The 14,976-nt window shown below is 41.8% G+C and overlaps 2 protein-coding genes across 4 annotated transcripts; both read left to right on the top strand.

The window, feature by feature from the left end:
* The first annotated feature begins 79 nt into the window (after window positions 1–79).
* Window positions 80–7,095, top strand: LOC137889805 (kelch-like protein 12). 3 transcript variants are annotated; one of them, XM_068733851.1, is made up of 12 exons: window positions 80–398; window positions 1,173–1,399; window positions 1,895–2,048; window positions 2,458–2,675; window positions 3,433–3,582; window positions 3,686–3,800; window positions 3,918–4,024; window positions 4,108–4,303; window positions 4,389–4,547; window positions 5,175–5,273; window positions 5,358–5,544; window positions 6,114–7,095. In XM_068733851.1, exons 2-12 carry the CDS (start codon window positions 1,217–1,219, stop codon window positions 6,238–6,240), a joined length of 1,695 nt encoding a protein of 564 aa, XP_068589952.1. In that variant the 5' UTR covers window positions 80–398; window positions 1,173–1,216; the 3' UTR covers window positions 6,241–7,095. The 3 variants fall into 3 exon arrangements, with proteins under 3 accessions (XP_068589952.1, XP_068589953.1, XP_068589951.1); XM_068733850.1 differs by lacking the exon at window positions 80–398 and adding an exon at window positions 417–604; XM_068733852.1 differs by lacking the exons at window positions 80–398; window positions 6,114–7,095 and adding an exon at window positions 416–604 and having other exon boundaries at window positions 5,175–5,277; window positions 5,358–5,505.
* Window positions 7,096–8,279: 1,184 nt separating this feature from the next.
* Window positions 8,280–13,487, top strand: tuba5 (tubulin alpha 5). The gene is made up of 5 exons (XM_068733854.1): window positions 8,280–8,370; window positions 10,198–10,423; window positions 11,555–11,703; window positions 12,224–12,904; window positions 12,981–13,487. The coding sequence occupies exons 1-5, from the start codon at window positions 8,368–8,370 to the stop codon at window positions 13,278–13,280; spliced, it is 1,359 nt and encodes a 452-aa protein (XP_068589955.1). The 5' UTR covers window positions 8,280–8,367; the 3' UTR covers window positions 13,281–13,487.
* The last annotated feature ends 1,489 nt before the right edge of the window (window positions 13,488–14,976 follow it).

Raw genomic sequence — 14,976 nt, 5'->3', positions numbered from 1 at the left:
TATGTGTGTATGTGTGTATGTGTGTATGGAACGTGACGCGTCCGGCTCCGCGAGCGCGCGCGTACCCTCACGTAATGGTCTGTTTACGTCCAATCTGTGGAGTCTCTTGCTGCTGTGACCTGCTGCAGTTTACTCAACGAAATGTTCTAGCTGGTTAAAACTCGTGCCAGTGATGATATGATTCTATTTTTGGGGGCGTTTTAGACTTAAATGTCTTTGAGCAGGCGGCGCACAGTGTGACCCATCACAGGTCACCATGGATTAGCTGTAGTTCAGTGGCTTCTCTCCACACAGTGTGACTGACAGCAGGAGCTGGGACAAGGGACTTTGGTGCTACTAACGTTAGCTAGCAACGCAACTTAGCTAGACGTTTTGAGTCAGCGTTACTGCTGCGACAGGTATTATACACATCCTTGACAAGTTCTTCTGTGTGTGTCGCTTCATATGTTGTCCTCTGGCCGTCGGCTCACTTTACGTGCCTGTGTTTTCCTAGTTGTTGTCTAGCGTTGGCGTTAGCCCTCAGCTGTCGCTGGCTGCTGCTTGCTAATGTGTAGCTATAGTTATTGCCTCCCAGTGGTGGATAAAGTATTCAAATCTTTTAACGGTAAGTTGCATTAGCAATACCACAATACCAAATTACTCAATTCAAAGTTAAAGTCCTGCATTCAAAAATGTCGGTAAAGTAACACTCAATTGTTATTATTTATTTATGTATCTAAATTGAAAGTCCCATTGCTGAAGTACTGACATTGTTTTTATTAGTTTTCCATATGATTTGCAAGAAAAACATCTTAATCTGCTGACTACAGCTATCAGACAAATTACATAAATTGCTATAAAGTATAATATTATCCTCTAAAATTAATAGGAAATCACACAAATTGGAAATACTCAAATTATGCACCAATATCTCAAAAACAGTACTGAAGTTCAGTACTTGAATATACTTTGCATCTTTGTGTCTCGGGCTTTCTAACTTGTCACACCTAAAAAAAAATATCCATTGTTTCTGTCAGCATGCAACACAAGCTTGAATCTTAAGACACACACACACACACACACACATACAGACATATACAGTAAGTCCTGCATGTTCACGTTATAAAGTGAAGGGTGGTGATGAATGTGTGTTGTGACGATCATTCTCAACAAAGCTTATCTATCTATTTTAGATTCCTGGAGTAGTTTGAGATCCTTGAGAGATTGTCAGGGCAGCATGGCTCCCAAAGACATCATGACCAACTCCCACGCCAAATCCATCCTCAATGCCATGAACTCACTTCGCAAGAGCAACACGCTCTGTGACATCACTCTGAGGGTGGAGAACACAGACTTTCCCGCTCACCGGATCGTCCTGGCCGCCTGCAGTGACTACTTCTGTGCCATGTTCACCAGTGAGGTAATGCCGAAGCTGTTTTGAGTGCTTTAGAAATATGTTGACTTGTGACCATTGTTTACCTCTACGGGGAAAGTTGCATAAGAATTGATAGAATTAAGAGTAGAACGACATCTATTCTCAGGCATGGAAAAGGTTTTTCACTCCTTTTTTTTGGGCTTCTCTGTCTCTGAGAGTCTCTAAGTCAAGTCAATTTTTATTGTTGCAGTCCACAATATTTGCCTCCCGATTCAGAGAAAGGAAAATCTTTCCCAAAAATGAACTTTAACAGGGAAAAAATGGAAGCAACTTCACACATGCAACAGATGTCGTGGACGTTGAATAGACCAACAAGTAAAATGACAGTAAAGACAATCAGGATGACGAGATATAGATAGTAAACACAAACTAAAACAACACAGCGAGACACTTGTAGACAATCCCCAATGCAGTTTACTAATCCCTCAATGAGCTGTTTCTCGTCATCGATACCTGACTCTGTTTTTTGTGGCTCTGCAGCTTGCAGAGAAGGGGAAGTCTTTTGTGGACATTCAGGGGCTCACTGCAGCGACTATGGAGATCTTGTTGGACTTTGTGTACACGGAGACGGTGCTAGTCACGGTGGAGAACGTACAAGAACTGCTCCCTGCAGCGTGCTTACTGCAGCTCAAAGGTAGGTTCAGACGTGCCGGCCGTACCTTTTTATTTGAGGTGTGTGTGTGTGTGTGTGTGTGTGTGTGTGTGTGTGTGTGTGTGTGTGTGTGTGTGTGTGTGTGTGCGCGCGCGCGCTCAAGATAGCTGATATCGTCGTGAGTATAGGCAGAGTGTATCTGCAGGACTTATCAAGCATTTCATTCAGTTTCCCCAAATAAAAAGTCTCTAAAACTTAAATGAATTAATCCTTCATATTTGGTTGATCCTTCTATCTATTTTAGAAGTATTAAAAAGGTGATGTAACAAATTATTCTCACCTCTGTGGTGGGTATTATCATAAAACAGGTCTCTGTGTTGCATCTATGTGTTATTTTAAAAAGTCTCAACTTGTTGAATGACTTGATCAAATGTGTCTTTGTGTTCCTCAGGGGTGAAACGAGCATGCTGTGATTTTCTGGAGGGTCAGCTCGATCCAACCAACTGCCTGGGTATTCGTGACTTTGCAGAAACTCACAATTGCCTGGACCTGATGCAGGCGGCCGAGCTCTTCTCCCAGAAGCATTTCTCTGAGGTGGTTCAGCACGAGGAGTTCATGCTGCTCAGCCAGACCGAAGTTGAAAAGCTCATAAAATGCGATGAAATCCAGGTATGAGAACCGGCCGTTTTAAACCTTATTGTCGGCTGTACCGTGGAGGCTGCTTGATGTGTTGTCAGTGAGTACGTTAGAGAACTATTATGATATTTGAAATACCTGAAACCATAACTGTCATGGTGATAATTGGTGTTAACATGTGTGAAAAGCAACTTGACTAAAATAGTTTAGTGTCAACTGACTTTCACAGCTTTCGCATTGTCTTTCAAACAACTGAGTGTGAAAAGAGGAAAGCAAGCACCGACCTGCTGCAGTCTCAGTCAGCCCCCCCCCCCCCCCCCCCCCCCCCCCCAATTCTTTTCACTTTTGTGGATTTAGCTGACAATGAAATTGCAGTGAAGAAAGCCTGATTTAACTTTGCCCTTGTTCTCAGGAAATTCCTGTTTCCAACCACACACCTTGCTTTTGTGTAAACACAGCTATTACCATACAGATGATTTATGGATCATCACATCTCTCTCGTAGTTTCTGTTGTTTTTAAGAATAAATCGAGACCATACATGGAAATCACTGTCACTCATAATCTGCCCTCGGTAAAACGTGGCGTCCTCTCCCTCGTGTGAGGAATTCATGGCTTGTTTTCACGCTCAGCAGACCGCATCGTTGCTCGTTGTGTCTTTGCAAGAGGGGTTGCGTCACAAATGAATATTGTGCAACATCTTTTAACCTGCAGATTGTCAGCGAGGCGTTTGATTAATATGTGGATTTTTGCAGGTTTGAAAGTAGCTGTAACTCCTCTGTCTGTACGCAGGTGGACTCAGAGGAGCCCGTGTTTGAAGCCGTGTTGAACTGGGTCAAACACAACCGGAAAGAGCGAGAGCCCTACCTGCCGGACATGCTGGAGTTTGTCCGAATGCCGCTCCTGACCCCCCGCTACATTACAGACGTCATCGATGCCGAGGTGAGCCAATGCGACGACGTATTCGCACGCCAAGCTTGGATTATATGTTGAAAGTATTTATCGCAGCCGCCACCATAATTATGCGCGTTTCGACATGTTGCAGCCCCTCATTCGGTGTAGCCTGCCGTGTCGAGACCTTGTTGATGAAGCCAAGAAATTCCACTTAAGACCGGAGCTGAGGAGTGAGATGCAGGGCCCACGCACACAAGCTAGATTAGGTGGGAATCCTTTTTTTAGAAGCAATTTCGCTGTAAGCTTGCCTCCTATATAACTACTCTGTAATCAGCACTGATAGTAAAAGTGATTTATGTGGGGGGGTTTGTTTTTTTTTGCAGGTGCCAAAGAAGTCCTGTTGGTTATAGGCGGGTTTGGCAGCCAGCAATCGCCAATAGACATAGTTGAGAAATACGATCCGAAAACACAAGAATGGAGCTCCCTTCCTGTAAGTGTTGAATATTTCAAACAGAGCTTTTTGTTTTGATCCCAGTGGGTTTTGGTTAATACAGACAGGTGTGTCTTGAACAGAACATTGCACGGAAAAGGCGTTACGTCGCCACGGTGTCTCTCCACGACCGGGTGTATGTGATCGGAGGCTACGATGGCCGGTCGAGGCTCAGCTCCGTGGAGTGCCTGGACTACACCGCGGACGAGGACGGTGTTTGGTACACCGTCGCCACCATGAATGTGCGCCGGGGCCTCGCCGGAGCCACGACGCTCGGAGGTGAAGCGTGTTTCTGTTTCATCCATCTTGTGTGGTTTCTCATCTCTCGGAAAGGTGCGTCATATTTTGTTTCTATTCGTGACAGACATGATCTATGTTGCCGGTGGCTTCGATGGCAGCCGGCGTCACACCAGCATGGAGCGATACGACCCAAACATTGACCAGTGGAGCATGCTGGGAGATATGCAGACGGCTAGAGAAGGCGCTGGTCTAGTGGTGGCGAGTGGACTTATATACTGTCTAGGTATGGACAGAAAATGTTTTCTAACTTTGACTGAGACTTTTTCCCTGAGATGATATTAATCCACAGAGAAGGGTCAGAGTTTGGGTTAGCCTTGAAATGATACCATGAAAGCGAACATAAATCCAGGATTCATGTAGCTTCACATTCTCTTCCTGCTCTCATCTGTCGGGCGCTTGGAAGCTCTAAAAATTAATTTCTCCAGAAGTAAACTTTTTTTTTTTCAGAATTGTGAAAAAGATATTGCTTCTATTCAGGCCAATACGGTAGTTGACTAACCATCTTAATTCTAGCTCTTATTGAACCAATGTGGAAAAAGGGTTATGTTCATTATCAATTAATCTGACAGTTATTTTCTCAATCGTCTGGTTTATAAAATGTCAGAAAACTGTGAGAAATGCCCAACACCATTTCCTTAGGTATAGGATGAATAAAATGTCCGTGTTTTGTCCTAAACGATCCTCCAAAACCCAAACATGTTTAATTCACTATCACATAAGACAAAGAAAAGCAGAAAATACTAGCAAACGAGAAGCTGATAAGAGGGAATGTTTGGCTTTTTTGCTTGAAGAATTCAGTCAATCTGTCAATAGACTTGTCGATTACACTTCTCCGTGTATTTCCTCACAGGTGGATATGATGGACTGAATATCCTGAATTCAGTGGAGCGGTACGACCCGCACACGGGCCACTGGACAAGTGTTACACCTATGGCCACCAAGCGGTCAGGTAGGTAAGAAAACAGAATGCAGTGAAATATTCCAGCTCGCCGTGTGTGCTGCCGTTTGTCTGAGACCTCCCTGCTGCTTTCAGGCGCTGGTGTGGCTTTACTCAACGACCACATCTATGTGGTGGGAGGCTTTGATGGTGTTTCACACCTCGACTCCGTCGAGGTCTACAACATCAGAACAGACTATTGGACCACCGTAGCCAGTATGACGACGCCCCGGTGTTACGTAGGAGCAACCGTCCTCAGAGGACGTCTCTACGCCATCGCCGGGTAAGACGGGATGTCCCTCTCTCTCTGTGGCCCTGGGTTTAAAGGACGGGGTTTTATTCTAAGTGAATCTCACGTGCTGAGGGAAAAACCCAGACCCGGCAAGTCATCGGCCAATCGAAAACATGCAAGGGCACATTCCTGGTAGATTACTTTGTAACATAAATGCCGGAGTCCCGTTACATTGTATTTGTTCAGCTGATGCTTTTATCTAAAGCATTTAGAGGCGATAAGAGATTTATTTGTTTTTACTGGCCAAGGTGCAAGCTGAACAGAAGAGTTTTCTGATCTGACTCACATGTGTAAAAAAAAAAAAAAAATCTGATTTGGGCCACTTCTCCTGCAGTGTGAACACAAGTAACCCTGGACATTATTTCCCGTTGAGCTTCAGTGAGAGGATACTAACAAAAAGAGGCAATTTGGAAGATCCTCACCTGCTTATTCTAACTCGTATTTCAGCTTCAGATACACTGTTGTATATGAAAGCTCCTCAGAAAGGGATCTCTTAATGGCCAGTATAATGTACAGGAGAAAAAAAACTCTCTGTTTGTCTCACATCTCTCTGCCTCTAGGTATGATGGGAACTCTCTCCTCAGCAGCATTGAATGTTACGACCCGGTCGTCGACTCCTGGGAGGTCGTCACCTCGATGGCGACGCAGCGATGCGACGCCGGCGTCTGCGTTCTACGAGAAAAGTGATCTTTGCCAAGAACCGCAAGAGGAAGAAGCAGACGGGGGAGGACAGGCAGCTAGACTTTACTAAAACGCCACTAAAAACAGAGCCAAACAAAGGGAGATGTTTGTTCGCCAGTATGCAAATAGGGACTCTCAAAAAAAAAGCCGACTAGGTGCAGCAGTTTGCGCTGCCTTATCTGATGGAACCCTTCGACAGACGGACATCGCTGGTAGAGTTTCACCTCAAAAGAGGCCTCCGACGAGCCCATCGCCACTTGCATGACTCTTCGGTGGTACTTGTTGCTGTCGTTACACCTGTGAGATTATTTTTTCAGTTTGTCTTCAAAGTGCAATATATTTCTACTCATCACAAAAAACAGAAAAAGAAAGGAGTCGACTTAGACTCCGGTTGCTGCTATATGCCTTATGACTTTGGCCTACATCAAACAGTGAACATCCGTGTTGCCTCCCACGTGACTTTGACGACAGTTACGGTACATTGGCTTATTATCGAGTGTACTCCATTTAGCGTTTCGCGAGGTCATTAACGGGTCAGTAATTCAACCCTTTCTTTTGTAATTCCTTCTGTAAACAGTGCTTTTAGATCGCTTTCATACGGGAGGTTTAATACTTATCGTTGCTCTCAAAATATATATTTAGAGATCAATATTGTTTTAGAAAATGACTGAATTGTACCAGTTGACTTTGATTATTTTGTCCCTAAAAAAAAAAAATCACAAAAGTAATAAGTATGAGGTGCATGTGATTTTTTTATTATTTTTTTTCTTCCTCCGCTTATAAATCGGGAAATGTACCTGTGGGACACGGAGTCCTGATATCATTGTTGCCTGGGAAGTGAATAAACACACTGAGAACTGACGCGCTTCCTGCTCTCCGTCTGTAAACACCTGATAAGTGATGCAGAGAGACTCCGCCGTGTGTGTTCGCTTCACACGTCGCCAGCTGAGTCACATCCACATGAGACGAGTCGCCGAGCCACTCGGAGCAGCAGAAGATTCAACAAACTGAACCAGGTACAGACGTGTTGTGTCTCTGAGAACTGATCACTAATCAGCCTTCTGATGACGGCTGTGTGTGACGCCATGAGGTTGATGTTTGTGGCTCAACTATTGAAATGAAATTTGGTAGAGACATTTATGTTCCCTTCAGAATAAACTCTCTTAACTTTTGTGATCCTCTGACGCTTCATCCGGCACAATCTTCAGGTCACAATTTAAATTTCTCCAACAGGAGAAGTTTAGTATGTCTCTGTTGATAGAAGGAAAACTTTACATGTTCACCAAATAATAAAAGAATAAGCACATTTCACCATCTTCTGTTTTATGTACAGTTTTCAGGATTAAAGCCACAACAGGTTAATATACAGAAATCTGTATAGAAGCTATTTTGCTAACTTAATGATATCAGCAAAATACTAATTACATCTACTTAAGTGTAATTTGAGGTATTACCATTTAATTATACTTCATATTTCTTCTCAACTACATTTATTTGACAGCTAAAGTTAGTTACCTTGAAGATTAAACATATCATCCAAAAGGTATTATCGCCTGATAAAACATGCTGCTCTGTTACATTGAACTACAGTAGTAAGATTTATGGAGCTTAGATTAGTCATTAGTCCCACTTAAACATTTAAAAGCATCAGTAATAACAACGCAGCACATGAATGATACATATTTTCAAATACTACAAGAAAACCAATTCAATTAATTTTCACAATTAGATTTTCAGAACTTCACGTCTACCACGACATCATAAACATTCTGACCTCACAGCACACTTCAATCTGTTTTCTCATTGAACCAACATGTGAATTCTCTCTCCAACTGTTCTGTCTTTGTTCCAGTTACAAGACCTCCCAAAAACAAAGGGACTAAAACAAACATTTTGAGGAGGAGCAGCTCCATGCGAGAGGAAAGTCAAAGTCATCCCCCCCTCCCCTTCTCTTCCTGAGCCTGGAGAAGCACCGCCGTCACTCAGACGCACCGGGTGAGTCTGTCTGCAGGCACAAAGAGCGGGACAGAGCGGCGCTGGTCGGTGGAGACACGATACTGGTCCCGGATCAGTGCAGAGGGAGGTCTCGGTCTGTTTGGAGCCTTGCGGACAGACGACTAAACCGCAGCAAACATGGTAAGATAATTACAATTTATTAGAAATGTGGAAAGAAATTATTAGTTTGTTTTTTTGGTATTGTTGCATCATCAGTACATTTATCTTACTTTTTTTTCTGAAATCTGCACCAGTTTTAACTACTTTATCCGCAGAGGAAGTCTATGCTAGATAGTTTTATCCAAAGCCTCACCAAACCTCTGGCAGCATGGATTGCAGGCATGTATTTAAAATGAGAATTGTTTGTGTTAACATACATAACAGCTACACAAGTTTGAATTCTGAAAGGATTATTTATACATCTTGAACTTTGGGCGTTGATAGTTTAATAATGAGTTTATAGTCAAAGCATTGGGAGCCCAAAGCATCTTCATCTTCATCCTCAGACCCTCAGAAGAGCCTCTCATTTTCAAGTTTTTGGATGTTTTGTTTTCTTCTTTTTTTGTAAGTGTAGACTCATGTCTTACACATATCACTCAACAGCAACATCAACCTCATCTTTGCCTTCAGGGAAAAGTAAATTCTCAACATGTTCAAACAGGACTGCTGGAGGACCCTACAGCAGTTATGTGTTTACTATTATTAAATGTAAAAACAGAACACAAATACCATTCATAACATTTAATCATCAGACCATTTTACATTTGTGTACACTCAGCTGATGAATATAGAAGTTAGAAAAGTCCATAATTATGTAAATTCCATAACCAACTGAATTGCGTGTGGTGCAATAAAAACATCTAATTTGGTATTTATGACTCTAGTATCTGAATTTCACCGATCTAATTTCACTCACTTGATTTTTTCTTTAACCTGAATTGAATTTTTTACAAAACTTTGAATAAAAATGTAAGTTCCATTTCAGTTTCTTCTCCACCAGTAGGTTATCATGTATGTGATTTATTAAAAAGACTTCACGACTGTTGGATTGATCGCGTGAAATTTACCTCAATATTCATGGTGCCAAGAGAATCCTCTAACATTTCCTCTAGCGCCATCATCAGGTCAAACTTTAAATGTATTTAACATGTCAATGACTAAATACCTGCAAAACTAATGACATCCCAATCAGCTGTACTTGTATACTTGTACGTGTATTAGCATGCTAACAGTTAAACTAAGACGCTTTTACATCAGCTCTTCTCATCCACTGATGGGCCTCAGAGCGCCACCTAGTGGACCACAGAGGTACTGCCAAATGGTTGGATTCAAGAATAAAAATCATAGTAAACATTTGTATATCACCACGCCAACATCACAACACATCATCAGGTAAAGTCGAACGTGTTTTGCCTCAGTTAGCTAACGTTCCCTCAGAGTAAGTGACATAAAAAGCGCCATTCAAAGCTCCAAAGCCTTTGGTGAGGAAATGTGACCCTGAAACACGCTAAAAACCCTCAATTCTGATTCATGGCAGTATATTATTATTATTATTTATTTAAATGTATATTTGTCATGACGGCTGACAGAGGCATAAGACATTTACAGCACAGTATATATATATTTTTGTCATTTACTTGGGAAGGTGGTCCTCAGAATTAGATTTAACAATCAGAAGCCGGCCTTAAGTAACAGAAGCTTGAGAACCCCTGCGTTCCATAGACATTATACCTGTTTTACATTAGCATGTTAGCATTTAGACTTTCAAAATATGAAGGGAAAAAAAAAAAAAGTTTCTTATTCAACCATCATTATTATTCTAATTCATTCAGGTTTATGTTTGCAATAGATGGCTGTGCTTACAAACCATTCCTGTTTTGGGGACTAAAAGTACCACAGGGATTGTTTCACAGTATGTTTTTATGTTAAAAACTTCACTTCCACCTGTTGTTGTTTCCTTCTGTCCAGAGAGAGTGCATCTCCGTCCACGTGGGCCAGGCAGGAGTCCAGATAGGAAACGCCTGCTGGGAGCTCTTCTGCCTCGAGCACGGCGTCGGCCCTGACGGCGTCTTCCTGGACAGTCCCGCAGCACAGAACTCTCGCGAAGACCCGTTCAACACCTTCTTCAACACCGGGAGCTCTGGACGCCATGTTCCTCGAGCCGTCTATGTGGACCTGGAGCCCTCCGTGGTCGGTGAGTCGTCCTGTGTTTGTGCTTATTTCTGTCCTCCTTATCTCTATTTTTATCACCGTTCCCGTTTGCCTTTCATGTGTGGTCGTCTAGTGCGAGTGCTTCTCCATCCACTCGGGTCATGCAGGTATCGACTAATGGGAACACTGGTATCCAAGCAACCGGTGCACCGGTGACTCCTTTTGCCTTTTCTTCAGTGCTGGCTAACATTTACAGAAGCGTAGTGTGTAAACAGCAAATTGCAGAGTAGAGTATTAGATTGATTTTAGACAGGACAATATGTCCCTTCAATTTATGTTTGAGATTTTGAACACAACACATTTTCAATGAAAATCTGCTCAAATACAAGTTATCTAACATTTAACATTTCTGTGATATATATGTGTGTGTATATATATATATATATATATATATATATATATATATATACATACATACATATATATATTTCTGATCCCGACAAAACACACAGTAAAAGGTTATATAACTGAAGGCATCAATATTTAGTTAGATAGTGGAGTGTAAAGAGACAAATGAAGATTTATATTTTTCTATTTTAACCTCCAGTTTGTTCAAATAAATCAAAAGTTAAATCATTTTACTTTTGTATTTATCTTTCTTTGTCTTTTTTTATTTTGCACATTAAAAGGATATAGGTTCACAATATTTGATGTCGGGAAAAGCAAGCAAAAATCTGTTATATTCATGAGGGTACCTGATTGGATAAAGGGTGAAACTATCCTTTAATCATTTATCTCTTCACATTTTTCTGAGTAAACATTTCCTATTTTGCTTATATGATAATGAGGTGGGCACATATTGACATGTATGTCCTGTATTATTCATCAATGTAATCAGTTTTTCAGTATTTTACTTGTTTGATGACCTACTATGTTGTCTGTTTTTGGGCTCCACACTGTATGAAATATACAAAACATTCAAATACAACAACCCATTCTTTGTAAGTCTTCAGATTCAGGGTAAAAAAAGCAAAGTTAGTCATGAGTTGCTACATCAATTATGGAACCATCAATAATTCAATATGGTTGAAGAGGTCAAGAGAAACTATAACTCATCCGGTCTGTTAAGTTAAACCACGTTATTGACCTTTCTGGATGGAAACTTTCTTTTCAGATGAAGTAAGAGTTGGAAAGTACAAAGAGCTTTTCCACCCCGACCAGCTGATCTCTGGAAAGGAAGATGCAGCCAACAACTACGCTCGAGGCCATTACACCGTCGGGAAAGAGATCATTGATGGAGTCATGGAGCGTATTCGTAAAATGGTCAGTGACACCAATAATGATAAACACCTGATTGGCAATTTACTGGTAATAAGCATCATCATTGTTTGGTTTTGACATTTTTTGTTCTGCTCCAGATTACTTTTTAAAAGTCTAATAGTGGAAATAAAGATGCTCTTACAATAATCACATTTTCATTGTATGAACTTAAAGCTCATACATTAGCTAACATGTGAACTTTCTGCACTACATTAAGCAATATTTCAACATTTTGCGAATTACACTCATTCCTTTCTTGCAGAGAGTTAGAGGAGAGGATCCTCTCTCACTGTCCAGACTGTCCAGACTGGAAACGGCTAGCATGACAGGCTAGCTGTTTCCAGTCCAGTGCTAAGCTAAGCTAAGCTAAGCTACCAGGCTGCCTGCTGTAGCTTCATATCTATTTAACAGACATGAGTGATATCAATCCTCTCATTTAACTCTCTGCAAGAATAAGTTGAGCATAAGTTTTGCTAAACTATTTCTTTAACAGTCTGTGGTGTCCTTCTGTCGCCCCCATCAGACGGACCAGTGCACCGGCCTTCAGGGGTTCCTGGTCTTTCACAGCTTTGGAGGTGGAACCGGCTCTGGTTTCACCTCTCTGCTGATGGAGCGTCTGTCTGTCGACTACGGCAAGAAATCTAAGCTGGAGTTCTCCATCTACCCAGCTCCCCAGGTGTCCACCGCTGTGGTGGAGCCCTACAACGCCATCCTGACCACCCACACCACCCTGGAGCACTCTGACTGTGCCTTCATGGTGGATAACGAGGCCATCTACGATATCTGTCGTCGCAACATGGACATCGAGAGTCCTGGTTACGTCAACCTCAACAGGTTGATTGGTCAGATTGTGTCCTCCATTACTGCTTCCCTTCGTTTCGACGGTGCCCTCAACGTCGATCTGACGGAGTTCCAGACCAACCTGGTCCCGTTTCCACGTATCCACTTCCCTCTGGTCACCTACTCGCCCATCATCTCTGCTGAGAAGGCGTACCACGAGCAGCTGACCGTGACCGAGATCACCAGCGCTTGCTTTGAGCCGTCCAATCAGATGGTCAAGTGTGACCCTCGTCACGGCATGTACATGGCGTGCTGCATGCTGTACCGAGGTGACGTCGTCCCTAAGGATGTCAACGCTGCCATCGCAGATATAAAAACCAGACGTTCCATTCAGTTTGTCGATTGGTGCCCAACTGGCTTCAAGGTGAGTAACCTCGTGAAGGTAGGAAGTGCCGCTTAAACATTCTTCATCTTTCTGATCATTCTCTTCGCCTCAACAGGTTGGCATCAACTACCAGCCTCCAACTGCAGTTCCTGGTGGAGACCTGGCCAAGGTCCAGAGGGCCGTGTGCATGCTGAGCAACACCACTGCTATTGCAGAGGCCTGGGCTCGGCTTGACCACAAGTTTGACCTGATGTACGCTAAGCGTGCGTTTGTTCACTGGTATGTGGGTGAGGGTATGGAGGAGGGAGAGTTCTCTGAGGCCAGAGAGGACATGGCAGCTCTGGAGAAGGATTACGAGGAGTTGGGTCGAATGAGCCCCGATTCTGAAAATGATGACGAAGACCAAGAATACTGAACCTTGTGAGGCTGTGACGGCTGCATAGCAGTGATGTGATAACGATTTCATATCTGTTCTGTGTGTATCTTCCAAACTAGAGTTAACCAAATTAATAATCGTTCTCACTGCCATGTTTTTTTTTTAACATCAGCTTTAGATTAAGAAGACAGACTGCTAAAGTTGTATTTGAATTGTGCTTTGAAATAAAGTTGGACGTGAAACTTGTTAGTGATGCAGATTGTTACAGCGGTCAAAGACGACACGACGTCACCACCTCGTATCCATTACAAGTCTGAAAGGTGAGTATATATCCAGTGGAAGAAACACAAAATAAATACTTCATCTAACAAATACAGTTTAGCTTAGCTTAGCTTATCATAGTTAAGTTTAACTTGGCTTAGCTTAGTTTAATTTAGCATAGCTTAGCTTAGTTTAGTTAAGTTTAACTTAGCTTAGCTTATCATAGTTAAGTTTAACTTGGCTTAGCTTAGTTTAATTTAGCTTAGCTTAGTTAAGTTTAACTTAGCTTAGCTTAGCTTATCATAGTTAAGTTTAACTTGGCTTAGCTTAGTTAAGTTTAACTTCGCTTAGCTTAGCCTATCATAGTTACGTTTAACTTGGCTTAGCTTAGTTTAACTTAGCTTAGTTAAATTTAATTTAGCTTAGTGAGATGAAGGACCACGGGTAACACATATCTACAAAATGTCAACAATAACACAAAAAAGGTCAGAGACTGATTTCCATCGTGGTTCTTGATTTAAACAGCGTTGATGGAGGATACCAAGACAACGAAGTACTGTGGTATAAATTTGATGTACTTGTGTTTTACATGAGCAAATCCATTTTATCAATCAATCAATCAAAATGTATTTATATACCACAATTTTAAAATACAACAAAGGTTGCCCAAAGTGCTGCACATACAGTAGATAAGCAGTCATACAAACAAAGACTTGATTAACAACAGTAAGTGACATTAAAATCAAGACAAACTGACACAAATCACACAAAAGTGCCATGTTAAGATCAAAGGTGATAGGCCAAGGAAAAGAAATAGGTTTTTGAACGACTTTTAAACATTGGTAAAGCGGATGACAACCTAATATGAAGGAGAAGGTTGTTCCAGAGCTTAGGGGCAGCGACAGAGAAGGACCGGTCGGCCCGGGTCGTCATTTTTGTTTTTGGAACAACTAAAAGCTGTTGGCCGAGAGATCGTAGTGAGCGAGGTGGGGTAGAGGGCAGCAGCAGGTCAGACAGATAAACTGGAGCGGTGCCATTTAAACACTTAAAAACAAATAACATTTTAAGATGAATTCTGTACTCTACAGGTAGCCAATGAAGTGATTTTAAAATCGGTGAAATAAAAGTCTCGCTGCAGAGTTCTGCACCAACTGAAGGCGTGATAGAAAAGAATTACAATAGTCCAGCCTGGAGGAGATAAGAGCATGGATAACTTTCTCCAGGTCTTTTGACGAGAGAAAGGCTTTTGACTTTTATGCTACTTTATACTTCTACTCCACTACATTTCAGAGGAAAATATTGTACTTTTTACTTCCCTACATTTATAATAGTTACTAGTTAATTTTCAGATTAAAATATTGCATAACAATGATATGATGATTTATTAAATACGATGCCCAACAGTATGTGAAGTAGTCAAAATTAGCTGACCAGCCAAGTTACAACATTAAAGTACCGCTTACATGTTAATTCA

Source organism: Cebidichthys violaceus, unplaced genomic scaffold, assembly GCF_023349555.1.
Source record: "Cebidichthys violaceus isolate CVI_PGR_0920_01 unplaced genomic scaffold, fCebVio1.0.p SCAF_6, whole genome shotgun sequence".
Classification (NCBI taxonomy): domain Eukaryota; kingdom Metazoa; phylum Chordata; class Actinopteri; order Perciformes; family Stichaeidae; genus Cebidichthys; species Cebidichthys violaceus.
Note: the sequence above shows the minus strand (reverse complement) of the source record. Positions and strands in the feature narration are given on the sequence as shown.

Coding starts and splice junctions, on each gene's coding strand:
- LOC137889805 (XM_068733850.1), top strand. CDS start 547: ATGTGTAGCTATAGTTATTGCCTCCCAGTGGTGGATAAAGTATTCAAA. Junction 2,676..3,432: donor TAAAATGCGATGAAATCCAG/GTATGAGAACCG, acceptor GTCTGTACGCAG/GTGGACTCAGAGGAGCCCGT. Junction 5,545..6,113: donor CGTCTCTACGCCATCGCCGG/GTAAGACGGGAT, acceptor CTCTGCCTCTAG/GTATGATGGGAACTCTCTCC.
- tuba5 (XM_068733854.1), top strand. Junction 10,424..11,554: donor CCTGGAGCCCTCCGTGGTCG/GTGAGTCGTCCT, acceptor CTTTCTTTTCAG/ATGAAGTAAGAGTTGGAAAG. Junction 12,905..12,980: donor GGTGCCCAACTGGCTTCAAG/GTGAGTAACCTC, acceptor TCGCCTCAACAG/GTTGGCATCAACTACCAGCC.